Consider the following 22,095-nt stretch of genomic DNA (forward strand, 5'->3'; position numbering starts at 1 on the left):
AATCTATGTAATTTTACTAACAATTGTCACCCCAATAAATTTAATTAAAAAAAATAAATAAAAGAGATGAAAAAGAAAGAGAATCAATTGTTTGGATAAACTGAACCTTTGCTTTGGCTTGCATTAGCCAGTATAACCTCAAGCTTCCTTATAATGTTTACATGGTACATTTCTACATATTTTAAAAATGAGGTCTTCAACGAAGTAGAGAGAACGTGGAAACTCTGCATCATTTTACAGTGAATCCTGTGAGATATTTGAAAGAGCTGTGTAGGGAAGATAACAAGTAGATCTGTTTCTGTTTTCTGCACTGATATGATTGGACAGCATCCAAGGGCAATTCTTCCACTCTAGGTTAATTATAAAATGCTGATGAGGCTTTCACGTCATAATTAACATGCTTTAGATTATTTTATCTCTTACCTCTGGGTCAAAATCTGGTCCATTGACTTTTTTTTCCCAATGAATTAACCACAATTTTCAGTGGTCTGTAATTATAACAGTGTTGTTGGGCATCTCGTCTATAAACCGATCACATATATTAAATCGAGATGGCAGATTGCTAGCATATTAATAGTGGTGTGCTGACAACAGTTTAGTTACCAGAGGGTAATGGGGGTGGGGGTGGTAGAAGAGAGTAAGAAGGGTCAAATATATGGTGATGGAAGGAGAACTGACTTTGGGTGGTGAACACACAATGCCGTATATGGATAATGTATTTATAGAATTGCATTCTTGAAACCTATACAAGTTTGCTAACCAATGTCATCCCAATAAATTTAATAAAAATTAAAAAAAATGGTTCTGTGCTGATATGCGGTATTTTCCAATTTCTATGGTGTAAGGATTGCCACTGGGGCTGATTTCATGCTATTGGTGATTGACAACAGGCTCTCACAATTCCTATATGTGTAGCAGTAAACAAAAGTCCTAGCCAGCACCAGCACACCACCGAACAGCAGAGATTTATACATACTGGATTCTTATGCTGGAATAATAATACTTTTTAATTATCTTGCAGTGCCTTCATTCAATTACAACTTATCCTTTAAGAGAGTGTCTTTATCAGCAAAATTTGAGAACCATGTGATTTCACTGATATGTGGTTTATAAAGCTGAAAACATCAAAAGAACAGGACAAACAAATGAAGAAACAAAAACTCTTAGACACAGACAATAGTTTAGTGGTTACCAGAGGGTACAGGGGGAGGGGGTGGTAAATGAAAGTAAAGGGGATCCAATATATGGTGATGGAAAGAGAACTGACTCTGGGTGGTGAACACACAATGTGATTTATAGATGATGTAATACAGAATTGTACACCTGAAATCTATGTAACTTTACTAACAATTGTTACTCCAATAAACTTTAATTAAAATTTTTAAAAAAGAGAGAGTGTCTTTATGTAAGACGATTAAGGGCACTTTACAATAGTGATTCTAATAAATCGTAGGCTACTTTGAGGAGCTAATCAAAGCTATGAACCTCTCCAAGAAAAGAAAAAGCACACACGAAGAATTATGAATACAATTTCAGGGGATTCTCGGAGCCCTGACACCAATTCATGGGTCTCAGATTAAGAATCTCTGCTGTCTCTGAGCTAGACAAACTAATTTGGCAAGCTACCTTCTGAATGTCATTGCTTCAGTTCACTAATTTGTGAATTACTAGAGAACTCAAAAATTACTCTCATTGCAGAAGAATAAAGTTACTAGTATTTTATGAATTATGTTTACTATCTGTCTTCTTTTTTTTTTAAATTAAAGTTTATTGGGGTGACAGTGGTTAGTAAAGTTACATTGGTTTCAGGTGTACAATTCTGTAATGCATCATCTATATATCACATTGTGTGTTCACCACCTAGAGTCAGTTCTTCTTCCATCACCATATATTTGATCCCATTTACCCTCTGTCTTCTATCATTATTCTAAAATTTAGAGATCACAAAGAATTATGAGATGATGAGATCAACTATTGAGTAGCACTGAACGATTTACTTTTAGTGTCTCTCTTTGTTCTACCAATTTTATGTGAACTATTATATAAGCTAACTCTAGGACTTGTGACATTTCAATTTTCGTCTTGAAATATAAGCTTCCTGTATGTATATATAGATAAAACCTCAATTAACACTCACTTTTTGTTTCCTTTTTAATGCTAGGCTTAATTAAACCTATTGCCCCCTGACTTGGCCAAACACTTTTTTTTTTAATATAGTCCCATAGTACTTATATTTTGTAGCACTCTTCACTATTAGATTTAAATAACTAATCCTGTGATGGTTTTCAAAACAGTCTCTTGTACTAGATGTAAACTTTCAAGGCCAGGAAATTGATGATCTGGCACAATGCCTATCATCTAATGGGAACTAAGTGAAGATTTGTTGGATGAAAGAATTAGTGACTAAATGATAATTTTGAGGGGTATACATTTTTAGGTAAAAAAAAAAAGGTAAATGAGGAGAAAACAAAAAAAGACCACAGTTTTAATCAAGCAACCAAATTGCTAGCTTCGATTTTAGTGTTGTTTCTTTTTCCAGCCATCCACCTGTAACAGCAGCATTTCCAGTCCTGGTCATTTGAAGTTGATGTTAAGGATAATGACCCTCCTAGATCTTCCTCAAGAATGTCTCTACTTTATGGCCGTGTAAATACTCCGTTGTGTAAATGTACCACAGTTTCTTAATCCAGTCGTCTACTGATAGGCATTTCGGTTGTTTCCATGTCTTGGCTATTGTGTACAGTGCTGCAATAAACATAGGGGTGCATAAATTTTTTTGAATTGGAGTTTTGGATTTCTCCGGATAGATACCTAGGAGTGGAATTGCTGGATCATCAGGTAGTTCCATTTTCAGATTTTTGAGATACCTCCAAACTGTTTTCCATAGTGGCTGCACCAATCTGCAATCCCACCAACAGTGCACAAACGTTCCCTTTTCTCCACATCTGCGCCAGCACTTGTTGTTTGTTGATTTATTGGTGATAGCCATTTTGAGTGAGGTGAGGTGGTATCTCATTGTGGTTTTTATTTGCATTTCTCTAATGATTAGTGAGTTTGAGCATTTTTCACGTGTCTGTTTGCCATCTGTATGTCCTTTTTAGAAAAATGTCTCTTCATATCCTCTGCCTCTTTTTTTAACTGGGTTGTTTGCTTTTTTGTTGCAAAGATTTTGTAGGGTATCTGATGGACACTTGTCTCATTAGGGAGACCACCTCAGGGATGATGTAGATGCCTGATCACTGCACTGTACACCTGAAGCTGAAGCTGAACAATAATGAATGCCAACTACAATTATATATATATATATATATATATATATATATATATATATATATATATATATATATATATATATATATATATTTACAAGAAGTGGAGTACAGCATTAGGAATAGAGACAGTGGAAATGTAATGGCTGTGTGCGATGTCAGAGGGGTACTGGATGGGGAGAGGGGGGTTATCACTGTGTTAGGGATATAAATGATAAATGTCTATTACATTGTTTTATACACCTAAAACTAACAAAAAATGTTAAAGAAAAAGAATATCTCTAGTTTAAAAGGCAAGAAGGGTAAACTCCTCTTTCCTCCATTTCTGAGGGTTTGTTTTTCCGAGTCTTTTCAACTGAGTTCACAAATGGCCAGAGAATTCTACTCATTAACATAAACCATCACTGAAGCATTCTGATTCATTAAAGTTGGCTTGTAATTAGCAAAGAGATTAAAAAAAATATATTGAATCACTTTGAAGATGCCTGTTCAGTTAGGAAATGGTGACGTCAGAGACCAAGACCTCTATTTATCAATAGGATGGCTCATTCGATTTAAGGAAAATTCAGAGAATAAACGCTGGACTATGCATGTTTCAGCACCAGTAAACCCTGGAATTGGGAGGTACCTTCTTGTACCACAGGCCATTATAACCTCTGCTGATTAAATGGCCTACCAAAAGTCAGTTATCCGTGTCAGAAACAGAATCTTCTGGTTCTTACCATGGTTCTGTTTGGAGCTATTGTTTGGCTCAGCACACTGGAATATGAAGTGAACTCACTTTCCACATATTTATTGAACATCTACCATTGTAATAGATATATTGCCAGAGTTCCAGCAACAGCAAAAATGAACACAAGATACCTCATGCCTTTGATAAATTTACATTCTGGCAAAGCAAGAGTATAAATCACTGAAATACAAATCAGTGAAGAAAACACTTAAGAGACATAAACTGACAGAGAATTAAGATACCACATCTATTTGAATATATCAAGCAAAGTTTCATGGCAGAGGTACGCCATTCAGACGGACGTTGAAGGATGGGCAGGACAGCAACAGGTAGAGACTAGAGATAAAGAGGCATTCTATAAGCAAATACATGCAGCTGGGAAAAGTGGGCATATTTCCATAAGAAGAAGTAATACAGTTTGAATAGAATATTTATTACATTACTTGAGATGATATAATGGAAGATGAGTCTGGAAAGTAGGTGTTTCCCGTATTACATGTATGAAGAGTGTTATATAGGTAATGAAGGATTGAGTAGCTGAAAATCATGGGTTTGAGCAGTAGTTACCATTTAACTTGTCTTTTTTTTTGTTTTTCCAAGATAGTAGAACACACTTCTATTTATGAAGTAAGATTTTAGAAATCCAAGTCTAGACCAAAGTGTGAAAACAACTAAGTTTGTGTTTGGTATAATTTACATCTCTTTTGACTTTCCGTCACAGCCTCCGCTCTATTCCCGTCCGTCTCTAAGTACGCGTAGAACTTGTATCTGATCTCATTCCTGGTGAGGAATGACTGACAAGGAGTTGGGGATTGGGACAGTGGGAATAGTTGTAAGGAGCACTCCCATGTTATCAGGAGGACTGTTAAAGTAAAAAGGCTTCAGAACTCCAAAGAGTCACATTATAACAACAGAATGTAGGCAGCAGGGTAAATAGTTTGCTGTGGAGAAACACTGGCAGGGACCCTTTAACTCATACAAAGGAAACCACATCTACATGTCTCCCTGCTGTGGCTGACAGGGACCATTAGTTGTAAGAGTGACAGCCTGACTCAGGGTGTGGATGACTCAGGACAAACCATTCCCATTAGTGGAAAATACTGAAAGCACAAGTGCCATGCGTCGCTAGTCATGTTCCCTTCATAAACTAGTGAAGGGGCACAAGGCTGTTAAAAATCAGGAGGTTCTGGGTTTTAGATCCAGACTTTAGTAGCCATTGCCACTTTTGTTTAAATAAACCTAGAAATGGGTATATACATTCTAAGAGCCATTTCACCCCACCCCCCCAGTCTCATATAAGAAGGCATAAATTATGGGCTGTCCCTCCCTGCAGTGCGGAGGCAGAGAGGACTGTCGACTGTTGAGACTTCCTTTCATGGCACCTGTGCAGTATAGAGGGTTGTGGGAAGGTGAGAGCTGCAGATGGACGGCTAACAAGGGAACTGGGGACTCGCCTCTTCAGTCAGCTCCACAAGGTGACACTCTGTCACGAAGATGTTCCTCTGGGCAGGTGGCCCCTGTGGGTGATGCTGGGAGGGCCACAGTTTGCAGGATGGAGAGATCACATTCCGGAATGCTGCTCGGAAGCGGTGCGAGAGTAGGTTATAGATAATGGGGTTGACAGCTGAGCTCAGGTAGAAGAAGACACCTGGAATTCAGGGGGTTCAAGAGACATGCCAAGGAGAAAATGAGTGAGGCATGACAGGAAGGAGCACACATGTTTAAAACTAGAAAGTTGTGAGTGCCTCTTTTGGAAGTGATACTATACACAAGACTCTGAGAATAAGAAAAGCTCTACCACCTGTGTAAATAGGAATCAAACATGACAGAGAGAAGCATAAATGTTTAAAAAAGGCCTAGAAAGCTGTGATTGTCTCTTTTGGAAATGATAATATATACAAGACTCTAATGGAGAATACAAAATGCCCTACCACCTGTGTAAATAGGAATGAAACACAGAAAGATTAAAGAGTCTTAGAAAAATTTAGGCTGGCATGGGATCTCTCTGAGATATTCTGCAACTTCCTTTGATCCCCACTTGTTTAATTAAAGAACATGTTCCCATAGCATTAATGAGAGATGCTTAACTATCAGAGGAAAGAGAGATGTTTTTTTTTTATCTCATTGGAGTTTTGCTTAAATCTATAATTTGACACTGCAAGTAATGGAGAAAAGGTAAATCAGTCAAGGTATAGTCCCTGCTGAGATTCCTTATATGCTAAATATCTCCTTAAAGAAATGTTTCCCAGTGTTCTTTCTTATTTAGCTTTCCCCTCGATGATTCTTCCCAACTTATTTCCAGCCTTATTGGATAACTGCTATTTATTTTCTCCACCAAATGTCTTGCACACTGCCCCTTTCTTGTTTGGTATATGCTCTTCCTTTATTACCATATGCTATTTTATTTTCCCAAAGCCAGGAGGAGCCTCACGTTGAGAATCAGAGGGCTTAGTTTCTGTTCTTGGCCCTTGCTTATTCTGTGACCTTAGACAGAATTGGAACTTCAATTTTTTTTCTCTATAAAATGGGAATGATGATATAAGCCTAACCCAACTCTCTGAATTATTGTGAGGATAAACTTGAGATACTATCCACAGAGGGGATGAGAATGGCTAAGAATATGAAGCACGTGATAAGTACTGTCATTAAGCATGTTTATTGTCCTCATTTATTTAGTTCAGGACATTCACAGTGCCATATGCTCTGTGCACAGAATTGGGAAGAAAGGGATATAAGGAGAACGTTTCTATGAACTGTTAATTCACTCAATAAATAAATACTGATTGAACATGCCAGCGACTTTGAGGCACATTAGAAGGTAGTCTATTTAGACTGTGTTCTCCAAGGACTTGGAATAGTATCACAGAGGCAAGATCTCTGCCTAACTTCAATAATTAACAATAGGATAATAAAAAATAATTTCTGTTAAGAACAAAATATGTAATACCGGCAGTCAAGCTATGGAATTCATAAAATGGAATTCATAAATTCAAGGACTATGATGGTCATGAGAGATTTAATGGGGATGATCCGACACTAGTCCAACCCTGAAATGGGTAGGAGATAGTTGGGGAAGAGAGGACAGAGTACTGCAGGCAGAAGTCATAACATGCACAAGTGGTTACCTTGCGCAGGAATAATGCAGAAGGGTAGAATTCTCTAACAAGTTTGACGAGAATGTGGTCAATGAATGAGAATACTCTAACTTGAGGATGAAAAGGCAGCTCAGGGGCATTTTCTGTAGCATTTAAGGCTTCATCTGGTTGGCATGGTAGGGGAGGAAAATATTATAAATGCCATAACTTGGAAATCTTAAAATGGTGGTCTAGATGTATCTGGAGAGGAATAGTCAACTAGTCCAGTCCTACATGATCTGGTAACATTTTCCGATTTATTTAAACACTCCCATTTTTTCTCAGATTAACCATGAAGAGCTAGAAATATTTTTGAGAATTTTGCTCAGAACAATAAATATTATTATTTATTTAACATAGAAGAAAGTACTAATGTCCAGGTATAAGCTGTACACAAAGCCTGCTGAGTACAAAAAGATGGTGAGAGAACATAAATAATATTCATGGTGTTCAATAGACATATGAATATTATTGTTTTTGCTCTGTGCACATCTGGAGCTTAACTTGCACAAATTCATCTTATCTTTTCTCTGTGAACCAGCTGTTGACTAACAGAGGTAGAGAGGCAGAAATGGTCTGAATCTAATACTAACAGACACACTGACTGAGAAAGACGGGCCTATGTGGCCATTCTCTGCTCTGTTTTAGGTGAAAGCACACTGAACTTGAAGTTAGATGAGTTGGCCGCAACCCTGTTTTTACTACTTTCCAGCTATGTGCCTTTGGGAAAGCCATTTCTTCCATGTGGAATTGTTTCTTCAACAGTAAAATGATGATAATATCTACTTAACAACCTTGTGAAGATTATAAAAAGATATATAGCATTTTATAGCTTAAAAGCTTTTGAATAGCTAATATTTTTACCATCAGCCCATAGTTTGTACAGAGCAAGCATTATTGCCATTTTTACAGTTGAGGAAACTTTGGCATGAAGGAAGCCACGTTATTCAGAGCATTCAGAACATTAGTGGTAGAAGTGAGATGGAAATCCAAGTTTTCTGACTTAGAGACCTTTCTGCCACTATTTCCCGCATCTTCTATGGTATCCTCAACAAGCAGCATTAGAGTAGCCTAAAGGCAGACCTTGATGTCCCATGAATAACTTTTGGTTGGTTTTCATGAGGATCTAACACTTGCTGAAGACAGTACAAGATTTTAGAGACATGGGTGTTTAATAAAGAAGAACCAATTCCGTCAAGTGGTGATTGGAAGGAAAACCAAAGGAAACACTCCTTTGAACATTTTCCTGCTGTGATCATCATGCTTAGAGTTGACGTCTTCCATAGAGTAGCATCTAAAATAGTGATCTGGTATATTTCTTTTGGACCAGTCACATACCTAATCAATATTTAAATAAAATAAAAAGTTTCTTCATCACAGTCTGGCAGGTCCCCATGATAACTCAGTATATCCAGATAGAACCCACTGCTCTAAGCAAGATGAAGAAACTGCAATTACCCAGATACTTGTGGTGCAACCAGACTAGCTAAAATTTTACCTGACACCACGTGGATGAGATTGAACACAGTAGCCAGCGATTCAGTCCACTCCTCCACAAAGCTGAAGAAGAGTCGATCAATGTGGAATGGGGTCCAACAGATAGCAAACACTAAGACCAAGACAACTGAAAAAGAATGATGAATGGGAGAGCAAAAGGCAGTCAAAGCAAGGATAGGTATACACTTCCCACTCTGAGTCCCATGCATTCCTTCTAGCATTTCACCCCTCCATCTTGGTTATGCTATGATTATTACACATTGACTAGATCCTAAAGAGCCTCTACATAGAATATTTAAACATAAGAATGAGTTGCATAGGATTTAGGATCAGTTTTCCATATGATTGTACAAGATTTCTTGTATAATGTAAATTTCCTTCAGAATATTTAAAATAGTATTGAATTAATTCAAAATTCTGAAAACATTCTATTGTGGACAATGAATTATGTTGCAAGTAGACTGTTGGAACCACATAAATTGTTATATAAATAAAATAGTTGTGTTCAAGCAATTGGCGTTCTTTAAAGTCATATACTAATAACAAACTACTAAATATAGTATGAATTTATCTTCTTGCTCTAGAAGGAATTAGAAGCTTCTCTGAATTCAATCATTTAAAACTTTGTAAGGGGTGAGGGAGGAGAGAGAGAAACATCAACCGTAAGTATAATATTGCTTTATAAACATCTTTTGCTTGGGACGGGAATGTGTTTATTACATTGGAAGTTTCTAGGGTACAGAATTCCTTTCAATTTTTTTTGTTTATTTCTACTTTTTATTTTGACATAATTATAGATTCACAGGAAGTCGCGCCTTCTAGTTTCTTATTTTCAGCTCTGAAAGCAGAGATTGGTGCTACTGTAGTTTCTCTCTGGGTCATTTCATCTCCACAAATATAAATGTGTACTTTTTTCTCTTCTGAAGTTATAAAATATTTTCATTCTCCAAAACATGATGCTTGAGATTTGTCTCAACATAATCTTGTAGGGGGAAGGAGAGAAATGAGGCTATAGATGAAATAAGATTAGCTCTGAGTTGATAAAGTTTGAAGCTGGGTGATGGGTGTATGGGTGTTTATTTTACAGTTCTCTATTTTTGTGAGCGCACTGAGGTCACTATAGTCAATAGTACAGATATTTCCTGGTGGCATTAAACATATTCAGAGTAAATTGTTTGCCTCAGTGATGTGCTTTCAGGAATATCTGGAAGTTTCTTCTGAGGTTGCCGCAAGAAAAGGTCCCTAACCTGCTCATTACTGCCTACAATTCCCTTTAATTAAAATTTTAATTGCTGTTAAAATTGCACCCTCCTCACCAAAGGCAAAGACTTTACAGTATATTTTATCATTGTGACTTTAATATGAATGTGTTTCAAGTCTTTTTGTGAGAGAAGATTATGATCAATGAGAAAGGGGAGAGATAACAAAGACACTAGATTTCTTAACAGGGAAAGTCACATGCCAGCAGAGGCTAAAACATTTCCAAGAAGATGACTATTAGAGACTAAAAGATAAATTTTAGTGACTTCGAGTTTGTTCATTTTTTTTTCTATAGATGCCACATACTGTGTTTCCCCGAAAAATAAGACCTAACTGGAAAATAAGCCCTAGCATGATTTTTCAGGATGACATCCCCTGAACATAAGCCCTAATGTGTCTTTTGGAGCAAAAATTAGCATAAGACCCGGTCTTATTTTCGGAGAAACATGGTAGCTCAGTGAGTTCTTCATAGGCATATTAGCCCAGAGGGTTTGTTTCCTCCACACCTTAGGTTTTGACTTGGAAGCATAGTATGAATCTCCTTTCTCCCGGGACTATCTCGCATAGGCTGCCACGAGATCATCTATTTTTACAGCATTCTTTTGGGAGAGTGTGAATCAGTGCCTGGATATGTTTTGTAAACTTCTGATCTATGCAAAAGGGTGGGTTGTTTTATATGAAATCATGTGATGTCATGGGTGGAATGATTACTTTAGAGGTACTCTTGGCCAGATGTTCTTAATCCGGAATTAAAAGATCCCATGGGGTCCAAGGATGGGTATCAGGGATTCATGGTCCCCTGATATGAGTTGTAAAATGTTTTGTGTATTGTGCACATGTACATTTTCTAAGTGGAGAGTCGACAGCTTCCATCATATTTTTAAAGAAACCCATAACACAAAAAAGGTTAAAAACCACCTGCTCATTTTAGAGGGGGGAAAGAGATGCTCCAAGGCCCAGAGAGTAATGTGATTTATCAAACGCCACACAGCATATTACAATGCATGGCATTTAGTGTGTTGTTTGGAGTGTTTAAAACTGAACTAGAAATGAAAACTGGTCTTAGAAACTTGATAAGCCAAGGAAGACCAGCCCATAATATTATAAAGAATTTTGATCCTGAACCGAGAAGCACTTTCTCAGCACCAAAGGTAACTCCTTTGTTTTACAAATAAACAAGCAAACAAACAAACAAACAAAAAAAAATGGAGGACTTACACAGCATTTTGGTGACTGATTTTCTGGAGGGTCGTTGAATATTTGCAGTCACTTCATCTGCCTCAAGGGGTTGGTCTTTCTTTAGCTGCAAGGGAAGCAGAAAAAGATGCTAAGAGAAACATTTTTTCCTTCTGTGAAGATCCAAGAAGTATGACTCTAACACTCATTTTGCAGACCAACAACTGGGACTTAAAATAAATGTAAGAATTTGTCAAATGTTTAACAATAAAAGGTGGAGATGGATCCAGTGACCCAACTCAACTGGATAGATGGTGTGGCCAAGTTGCAGTGTAACCACTTATCACCTGCCATTCTGTAGGACGCTAGTCACATAGTATGTTAATAGGTATTCCATGAAAAATGTGAACTATGAAATAAAAAAGGCAGGATTTTCCATTCATTCATTTATTCACTCAATAATTATTACATATCTATTAGAATAGAATCCCTTTGCTATGTGGTAGGGAGGCAGTAGAAAACAAAAACAGGTATGATTGGTGCTTTATGAAGTTTATAGTCTTCATTGTGGGTCTTCTCCGAGCCTTTAACATGCTAACGGACATTATGAATGTTCACTAGAGATAGTGTATCACTGTCCCCCCCCCCACCTTCCACACTCACATGTCTCACCCCAGTCACAAGGGGGTATAGTGCTTCTTTGAGTAAATAATACCCTTCTCCAACCCTTTTCAGTGGAATACCATCTTGAGAAGCACAATTTGGGAAACTGAGGTTTACTAATTTTACTAATAAGGGTGCATATGTTTCTGAGTTTAGATGTTAAAAATACTCATCCTTGTTGGAAGATGTGGTGATTCTTAAAGTAGCACCTGAAAATTTCAAACATTAATACAGCCTGTACATGCAATCTTTCTTGCCCTGTTCAAGTCCCATCTACTCCTGGAAGATTTTGGTGGCCACTATATAGCCCATTGTCCTCTCCTTCCTTTGAACTCCCATAGCACTGAAGACCTATATCGTTATCTAGTTGTGGAATATTTTTCTCTTAAATTTACATATTTTTACTTTGTGGGGATATTCAACCAGATAAGGAAGCTTTAAGGACTCATGATAAATTACTATCACATATCTAGAAGATAATATGGTATACTTGTATATTTGACAATTGGTTCTCTAACATTTATTTTCCTCTTCTCTTACCAATAATACCCTGACTTTCCCTTAGGTAATTTACTCCTTCTCTATTCTTAGTCATTAATTTGGATTGGAAAGATCCTCTTTCCAGCTGCAGGTTTAGTCCCTAAATAACTTAGATATGATGCTTTAGACACAGTGATTGAATGATAGGGACCAATGAGATTTCAGGTATTTTGTTGTATTTCTAGGAATGGGAGTTTCATTTCTTCTTTACTGGGACTGCCAGAGGGAGCCCTTCTTGTTCTCTGCATGAGTGGTCTGGAATTACAACAGCTAGGTTTTTGGTTTTATTTGTCTTTTTTTCCATCACGAAAGAAGTGCTTGGAGCCACCGGTGAGCCACTGTGTATCTTAAAGTTGAAACACCCCAGAAAGAAGGGCAGAGAAGCAGAAACAAAGCTAGGACCTCATATTTTATTGGATCAATCATCACTAAGAGCCAGCTCAACCTCTGGACTTTTCATGACTAAACCCCCCTTCATATCTTTCCCAGTTGAGTTGGGTTTCCCTCATTAGCAATGTAGAAAGTCCTGTTGAATGGATTGAGGCCATTAATCAGTTCTTTATTTTTGAATAATTTAATTTCCCTACAGGTGTTTGACAAAGTAGCTATTGAACCATCAATTATTCCCACCCTCCCCCAAACTTTTATTTTAAAAGTCAAGTTACAAAAAGAGGAGTAAAAAAATGTGGCTACCCTATAAGAAGTTCGGAAGGCTACCCCACCCCATTTAGCTATGTGAGATGAAAGGGGAAGGGGAGGTCCATATAGGATGGTTATCGCTCAGGTTGATATAGTACTCTGATCAGTTTTTTTTATATGATTACAATTAGTCCACCAGCTGTTCATTTATATAGTTTGTGAAGACTAAGCTTCAGAATACCAAGATATAGCTTTTGTGTAAATAGCGCTACAATCCGGACAACATTTCTTGATTTAAAAAACAAAATCAGTCCACCTTTGTTTGGCATGGCTGAATTCTGCTGCAGTTTATAATGCATCCTCTTCATCTCAAGCATTAATGCTGCATGCAGGAGCTACAAGCAGCAGTGAGAGCTTCAGCGGGACTTCCTCCCAGATTGGAGAAACTTGCCCTGGGATTATCTTTTTTCCGTCTCCATCCTGTTGGAAATTTGGAGAGCAGCTCAGGGGTGACTTGTGTTCCGGAATGATGAAGTGGCACTAAATGCTCAGCTGTGAGCATACATGTGGCTCTGCTCCTCCTTCTCCAGTCCTGGGATTTCATCAGTCTTGGGTTTTCTGCCTTCTGAAGGCAGTGGGTCCCAGAGTCTATCATAACTTCAGAGTTGCCAAGAGAATCAATAACTTAATAATCTCAGTTACTTAAGTTTCTTTAAAATCGCTTAGATCAAAAAAACCCTTTGTGATATTTCCAAGTCTCTTTGAAGGTAGAGAAGCTAACGTCCAGCAATGAGGGACATAATTTAACTTCATTCATTCATTCATTCATTCATTCATTCATTCATTCATTCATTCATCTTACAGTCTAGGTGGAGAGAAAGCTATCCAGGCAGCTCCAAGTAGAGAATTTTAAATTGTGATAAATCCAAGGCAGAGAAAGCACCAGGAACCGTGAACACCTACATAGGACCAGGTGTAGCTAGGGAAGCAGGGAGAACTAACCTCCCTGCAGAAGTGTGAGTGAAATATGGTTTACAGGATAAGTGAGAGTTTGAAAGGCAAAAGAGATTACTGTAGTGGTAGACAGTAGGAACATTTCAGGCAAAGATACAGCAAAAGGTACAGCATATGCAAAAGCCTTGAGGCCAGTGGCACAGACTATGGCCTATGTCCTGACTCACGTCTAGAGATCTTTATAAACTTCATGGAGTTCCTTCCTGGGGTGCTCTGGGTAACACTTCATCCTTCTTGAGAAACGGACACTGTAAGTTGCATTACATACACAAAGCAAACTAGAGTGGTTTCTGAGCTGTCACTTAGCTCTTGATACAAAGTAGCCATAAAATTCATGGCAACAAAATGAAGTGAAACTCAACATAATTAGGGGTGGTGATGTAGGTGTTTCCTACTCAAAGTTAAATGTTTCCTCCAAATTGACCCAAGATAAATGACTGTTTGGTGTTGGAAGAGATACTATTGATAAGTTTGGGGGGCAGATTTCACACAGGGCTCATGATACTTGGAATCACACAGCGATCTCCACCTTAAGACAGGACCATGGGCTAGTCTAGGGTGACATACGAGTATGTCTCTGAGAATATAGGGGCCGGCCCTCCAGGAGGAGACTGGCACAGCTCTGCCGGATTAGATTTGCTCCTGTCCAGACATCAGTGGTACTTAGACTTTGTTCTTCCTGCTTAAACCTTGTCATCCACCTTAGGCAGGGTCGGTATTCACCACTGAGATAAGAGTATATTAATTGTCATATAATACACGGTATCAGAGCCATATTGAAGCATCTGATATGAATATGATGTCTGTTTTGTTTTTCTTTCATTTATAACTCACATTGCTTCCACTCACAGGTTTCCCCCCTTGTTTAAGGAATCCATACTGTTAGAACTATAAGTAGCCTTCGATGTAATCTGTGACCTTTTCCTTTTACAAATGTGAAAACTAATTCCAGGAGAGAATTGTGTGGCTTGCCTAGAGGCAGATGGCATGTGAGCTTCAGACCTGAGAGTCTAAATGGTTTCATGACTGTTTCCTACACAAGCCACCTCCTTAAATGGACATAAAAGTGTCACAGTCAGACTTCATCTCTATGAATTTGGATGCAGAGTATACCAGGAGAGGAGTTGTATAGACTCACATCAAAAATAGTTTCAGCTAATTTAGATCCAGCAAAAAATTTAAAAAGGAATCAGTTTACCACCAGGAGCACAGGAAAGGAACTTATAATTATAAGATATAATATGGGCATATCATATGGGCAAACTCAGTGATACCTTTCTATTAATCCCAGTTAACTCTTACTCACACTGTTTTCTACTTTATCTTATGTACTGTGATCACCTCCCTGTTTCTAAACCTCCACCTGCTCAAGAGAAATCCAAGTTGATCTTACTTAGGCCGCATTTTTGTATTTTAACCTGATCATTTCAACCAAAGTGTCAGAACAACTGCAGGACAGGGTCTGACTTTAAAACCGTATGTCTGTCTTGGAGAATAGGATAGGCAGGGAAAGTTTATGTTATACTCAGGCCAGGCTGGCGCCGAGGAAAACGTCAGTGCAGGCAGTGGGGCAGGAGGGAGCCAGCAGAGTGTGGAACAGTCTCTCCTGTTTAAAATGAGCCTCCCCCTTCAGACGGACTGAATCAGAATTTCCCTGGGGGAGGGGCCTGCACACTGGTACCCATAGGAAGGTTCCCAGGCAATTGGTAGGAACACCTAGGTTTGAAAACCCCACGTATAGAGGAAAGAATAATGAAGGTGAGTTACAGGAAATGACTTATAGTTGTGGTTACTATTTGTCCAACTGAGGCAAGTCTTTTAACGTAGGAGTTTCCCCTCTGAGCTCACTCTATTTCTCTCTGTGCTCCCTTCCAATTCTGAATTTCTCCAATGCTAAGTGTTTCTTAGAAAACTTGGAGTCAGTGAGAAAAGGGATGCTGCCTCAAGCCCGCCGGCTTGGATACTCACTCTGAGCCCCATGAGGTAGTAGAGGACACTGATGACAGTCATGGGGAGGACGTAGAAGAGGAAGGAGGTGACCTGGATGATGAAATTATAGATCCACATGGGTTTGATGACTGTACAGGTGGCCGAGCCGGGGACCAAGGACCCGTTGGGGAAGTAGTGGAGCTTGATGCCGTGGATGCTGGTGTTGGGCAGAGAGAAGAGCACAGAGAAGGCCCAGACGATGCAGAGGACCCGGAGGGCCCGCCGCCTGGTGCTCTCCAGCTTGGCACGGAAAGGATGGAGGATGGCCACGTAGCGCTCCACGCTGACCGTGGTGACACTGAGGATGGAGGCGAAGCACACGGTCTCAAAGAGGGCCGTCTTGAAGTAGCAGCCCACGGGCCCAAACAGGAAGGGGTAGTTGCGCCACATCTCATAGACTTCCAGGGGCATCCCAAGGAGCAGGACGAGGAGGTCGGACACTGCCAAGCTGAAGAGGTAGTAGTTGGTGGGTGTCTTCATAGTCTGGTGCCGAAGAATCACCAGGCACACCAGGAGATTGCCAGCCACCCCAACCACGAAAATCAGTGCATACACCACAGTCACCGGGAGGAAGAGGTGGCTGCGCTGAGGCCCGCAGAGCAAGGTCAGGTAGTCCTCGGTGCTGTTCGGGTATCTCTTGAATGGATCTTCCAGTTCCTGCTGGGGGATCCAGGAAACAGTCTCATATTTTTCCATCACTGACATGAAGATCTTCCTCTGGTATGAGCCTCTGTCCCAAGATGAGCCAGAAAGGAAAGAGAAAGCAGGCAGGAAAGCACAGGCTCAGCGCAGGAGGCGGGAGAGGGTGAGTGCTTCTGTAAGGATCTCTTTTGAAGAGCCCCCGAGACAGAAGCCCCGCCCCTCCAGGGGCTCTGGGCCAATGAGTGCGTGTCAGACGGATGAGAGGACAGCTGGGGTGGGCTGGCTGGCTTTGTGTACAGGGTGCAGGAGAGGAGGGGGAGACATTTCTCTGAATGGGAAGGAGATGGCAAAACAGAGCGGACACAGATGGTGACACTGACTTCAGGTGTGGGCACTCTGAGCAGTGCGTTTTGCAAAGTTGTGGGACTCTGGGTGGAGACACACATTCAGATTATAGGCTTATGGATAGTGGAGTACAAATCATTGCTCCTTGTCACCTGTACAGCATGACAAAAGTGGGAGATCAATAGATTTCTCAAGTGATCTTGTTCCTTTGGAAATTCAGGGCTCCCTGGGAAGAAGCATGATCAATGTGCCTGTTGGTTTTGATTACATCCACAGGAGGCTCGAAAGCCTGAGAGAGTGCTTGCCTGTCACCGAGCCCTGCCTGCTGTCTGACACTTCGGTCTCCTTTGACAGTGCCTCGCTGTAGCAAAAGGCAGTGAGGTTTAAAGGCAGACCCAGCCGTAGAAATCCTGTAAGACTTTGGATAAATGAGTCCAACTCTCAGAGCCTCAGTTCCTTATCTGCACATCCGAGATGCACTCATTCTGTTTCATTCAACAAATGCTTCTTGAGGATTCACCACGTGTGGGGCAATGTTCTAGGTTTGCAGAAATATCAGTGAACAAGGAAGAGAGAGTCTCTGCCCAGTCCCTTAACATTAGGGAAATTCTGAAAATGTGCAAGCCAACTAATAATCATACAGTTTCAGATACGTATTCATGTTGTGAAGCAAAAGAAAGACAAGGGACCATACAAACATAAAGTGGGAGTATTCTTTTATCAAGCATGCTCCATGAAGACTTAGCTTAGGGGATATCATATGGGCTGAGTTCTGAATGAGGAAAAGTCAGTCATAAACAAGCTAAAGAAGAGTATTCCCAGCAAAAGTGTTAGCAAGTGCAATGAGGTGGTAACAAGCTTGATATTTTGGAAACGTCAGGAAGACCAGTATAGCTAGAACTTAATGAGTGGACAGGAGAGCATCAGTGCTTAGACTGGAGTGACTGGCAGGGACCAGATCGTGTAAATTTTTCTCGGATTTGATGAAGAATTTAGATCTCATTCAAACAGCAGGGACTTTGGATCTGATTCAAACTGCAGAGAGAAACCTTTGGAGGGTTTTGAGCAGGAGAATTAAGAAGGGTGAGATTTTAATAAGACAGAGGTAGGAAGCCAGTACAACGTTCCAAGTAAGAAATAGTAGTGATTTGGATTACTATGCGAGCAGTAGATCTGAAAAATGTCTTTGGCTTTGGGACTATTTTTGCAAGGGATGGTGCCTTGTATCATTGAGAAGATTAAATGAGATGACATAAAGCACATTATGCTAAGAGATGCTCATGAAATGTTAATTCTTCTTTCCCTTTTATTTGTCAAATTGAATGCTGAAACAGACTGAACAGGTAAAGGGACTTATTCAAGAATAATCTGTTGGTCAAGATGGGACAGTTTATGCTGCTATAACAAGTAACCCCTATATCTCAATTTATTTCTCACTCACACTATAAATGTATCATTGGTCAGTTGGAGTGTCTGCCCCACACTATACTCCCTCTGGGACCCAAGCTGATGGAGTGGTCACTGATCATTGTGGTAGAGAGAAAGGGAGTTCTAGAAGGTCTCAAGTGGGTAATTATAAGCTCTAGCCCCAAAGTCAGTAATACATGCCACCTTTGCTCATAGCTCGCAGCTCATTGGCCAAGACTAAGCATGTATGCCCACTTAAACACAGCAGGAGCAAGAAGTGTTGTCTTACCATGTGCATAAAAGATGGAGAACCAGGAAAATTTGGTGAAAAGCCTTAACAGTGCCACAGACAAATAGAAAGTCATGGCAGAGCCAGAGTCCACACCCTCTTATTAACGATCACTGTTGCTGTTGAAATCACTAGTAACAAACTTTAATGTATATTTCTGATGAAGAAGGACTCAAGATTAAATATTGGGATGCAACATCTCATTGAGATGTAAGCGTCATTAAAATGATAAGGGTGGACAGTAGCAGATTGTAAGCTCCAGGCTGAGGAAGATACACAATACACAGGACCACAAATTGAAGGTTCAAAGGCATCTCCGCATTGTGACAGGGTAGGTCTAATAAGGGATATGGTGACAAGCTCAATGCAATGAAATGGTATAGGAGTGATAAAAGCATGGACCCTAGTGGACTTCAAATGCTGGTTATGCCTCCTGCTTGCTGTGTAACCATAGAAACTTATATCACCTCCACAAATCTCAGTTACCGCGTTAGAAAAATGAGTGAAATAGCAGTACTGCCTAACAGGGTTATTAGTAGATTGAAATAGTTCCTGATAAAATTTTCAGTATGTATTACTTGAAATAATACAGTGTTTTAAGTATTTAATAACATATATAATAAGGTAATTTAATAATAAAAGTGTCTTCATTTTTACTGAGGTCAAAAAGACCATTGCAAGATTTGAAAACTGGGAGATGTGCTTGGAAGTGTAAATAAGGAAAGGCCTTCTCAGTTTTAATGAACTCTCAGTGCAGGAGAGCAACTCAAAGTAGCCGCTAAGAAAGTGTACGCACATTTCTCCCCAGATCACGTGGGTCTGGATCTGCCCATCCCGGCTCTGTAAAGGTGGTGAGAACAGCAAGAGGCTCAGTATCCCGAAGGGAATGTCTGAGGAAGGTTGAGGATGTTTTGTCTGAAGAAGACTCAGAAGAGTGAAGTGGGGTCTGAGGGTCACCTTCAAATGCTTGACAGTATCTTTGCATGGCACCCAAGGACAGAGGGGAAACTAATGTGTAAAAAACAGCAGGGAGCCAAAATAGGGGATCAGTTCCATGGGAATTCCCTGGTAGTTGAACACAAAACATCTTGGAATGATTTACCTGGAAAAAAAAAAGCTTGCATATTTATTTATCGATTCCTGTCCCCTATTGTTTGCGGGTTGCTCCTGGAGGCAATAACTCCTTCTGCCTCTGGACTGTTCTTTCTCAGGGTTAAACAGGCTTCCATGGTATCACAGAAAGTTGTGGGGTGGAGAAAAAGAAATGCGTCATGAACTTAGGGAGCAACTCTGTCAGCAGAGGTAAGTCTGAACATGCACAGGGCTACTCTTTGTAGCTGTGGCTGAAATCAGGTGGGTCAGCGGATATTGTAAGCATTTGATGTGTATTAGCACATATAATCTTTACAATAATCCTATGAGGTTGGTTCTTTTTTATGTCTGCATTACAAGTGAGAAAACACAACAGGTACCCACTTATGGGACTTGCTGAATCTCACAGAGTATCACTCATTTTGGGTTAGGTTATGTTTCAGTAATTAAATTTCCCAAATATCAGTGGATTAAAACAAACAAAGCGTCATTTCTTGCTCAGTCTACATGTTCATTGATGGTTGCCTGGTAAACTTCCATTTTACATTGTTCTCACATTGGAATGTAGGCTCCAACCTGTGCTTTCACAATTTCCAAAGGAGGATTCACAACAGGGACCCTGGCTCCTAAAATTTCTGCCTAAAAGTGACACACATCCCTTCCATTTACACTTCATGGGCCAAATAAAATTACCTAGCCACTTCTAGCCCTAAAAAGGATGAAAAGAATCAGTTCACCATGTGCCTAGGATGAGAAAACCAAAAAATATTTGGTAAACAGAATTAGTGATATTCTGCCCCTCTGGATACTAAATAATTATATGTAAGGAGGAAGATTTTTTGAGCATTTGGAGCAGATGAAAATACAAATGGGTCGCCTGTATCACTAAGGTTGAGTGGCTATCTGTTAATATTTTATCAGGTCATGGAAACTGGAGGCAGTTTCCCTTTGAGGTTCCTGCTGACAATATTAGTTTTGTTGCATGTATCCTACTGCTGACTCAGTATCTCCTCTTGGTGTCCCATGGGCATCTCAGACTTAACATGTCTAAAACTGAGGTCATGCATCCTGTTCTCCCAAAAGCTGCTCTTCTTCTAGGTTCTTGTTTAGTGAGTGGATCACCATGTGCTGAGTTGTCCAAACTAGAGAGCTGTGTATCTTATTGACTCTGCCTGCTCATCTACATGAGGTCAATGTCCAAATCCTGTCCATCGAATCTCAAAAATGTATATTTTTATTCCACCCATTATTCTTCATCCTCACTACCATTTTCCTGTTCCAGGCCACTGTCATCTCTCCACTGGACTCCTGGCTGGCCCCTCACTTCTGCCTTGCTCCTTCTCCAATCCCATCTTACATTGTAGCTAGAATAATATTTCTAAAATGCGAATAAGATACGTCTCGTCTACTTCAAAGCCTTCAATGATTTCAATTGCCTTAGTATGTCTTACAAGGTCATTCATGACCTGTCTCCTCCTCTGTAACTGCAGTTCTGAAGTCTCCTTTATATTTCATGCGCTTGCCAGACTAGGCTGCAGGCAGTTCTCCCTGAAGACCACTGTGTACGTTGTTCCCTCTACTGGGGATAGTCTACCCTTCTCCTTCATCTCTCTTCACTTTGTTAGCTCGTGTTAGTCACTCTGAATTCCGTTTCTTCAGCACATTTTATGAGAAGACATCACTTATAGTTCCAGACTGACTCAGGTGTCCCACTCGTGTGCTATTGTCTTACCTTTTATTTGCCCTCATCTTAACACTGTATAGCAGGGATTGGCAAAATGTAGATCATGGGCCAGATATGACCCACTGTATGTTTTGGTAGATAAGTATTATTATAACACAAGCATACTTACTTGTTTATGTTTTGTCTGTGGCTCCTTTCATGCTAAAATGGCAGAACTGAGTAGTTGTAGATACCTCATGGCCCATCAAACCTGAAATATTTATTCTTAGGAACTACGTTAGTTTGCTAGAGCTACCATATCAAAGTGTCACTGTGTGGCTTAAACAACAGAAATTTATTGTCTGTTGGGAACTAGAAGTTAAAAATCAAGGTGTTGACAGAACTGGTTCCTTCTGAGGGCTGTGATAAAGAACCTGTCCCATGCTTTTCCCCTCTTCTGGTGATTTGCCAAGCAATCTTTGGTATTTGTTGGCTTGTAGATGCATAACCCCAATCTCTGCCTTAATGGTCATATGTTCTCCGTGTGTGTGTGTGTGTGTGTGTGTGTGTGTGTGTGTGTGTGTCTATCACCAATATCCGTTTTTTTAAGGACACCAGTTTTATTGGATCAGGGCCCACCCTATTGGATTAGACCTCGTTATAACTCGATTACCTCTAAAAGGATCCTATCACTAAATAAGGTTATAGTCTGAGGTAGCTGGGCTTTGATTGCTGCTGGAATA

General features: G+C 39.8%; 1 protein-coding gene and 1 long non-coding RNA gene across 4 annotated transcripts in view; one reads left to right on the forward strand and one right to left on the reverse strand.

Moving 5' to 3' along the window:
* LOC109457455 (uncharacterized) overlaps positions 1 to 22,095 on the forward strand; it is a 280,743-nt gene that overhangs the window by 71,931 nt on the left and 186,717 nt on the right. The gene's annotated exons all lie outside the window — the stretch shown is intronic.
* On the reverse strand, positions 2,472 to 16,718 carry NMUR2 (neuromedin U receptor 2). 2 transcript variants are annotated; one of them, XM_088798748.1, is made up of 4 exons: positions 15,894 to 16,718; positions 11,112 to 11,196; positions 8,635 to 8,760; positions 2,472 to 2,745 (listed from the first exon to the last, which is right to left on the reverse strand). In XM_088798748.1, exons 1-4 carry the CDS (start codon positions 16,617 to 16,619, stop codon positions 2,609 to 2,611), a joined length of 1,074 nt encoding a protein of 357 aa, XP_088654874.1. In that variant the 5' UTR covers positions 16,620 to 16,718; the 3' UTR covers positions 2,472 to 2,608. The 2 variants fall into 2 exon arrangements, with proteins under 2 accessions (XP_088654874.1, XP_019605937.2); XM_019750378.3 differs by lacking the exon at positions 2,472 to 2,745 and adding an exon at positions 4,047 to 5,650.

This window comes from Rhinolophus sinicus, chromosome 5 (genome assembly GCF_057876585.1).
Source record: "Rhinolophus sinicus isolate RSI-liver-muscle chromosome 5, RSI-T2T, whole genome shotgun sequence".
Classification (NCBI taxonomy): domain Eukaryota; kingdom Metazoa; phylum Chordata; class Mammalia; order Chiroptera; family Rhinolophidae; genus Rhinolophus; species Rhinolophus sinicus.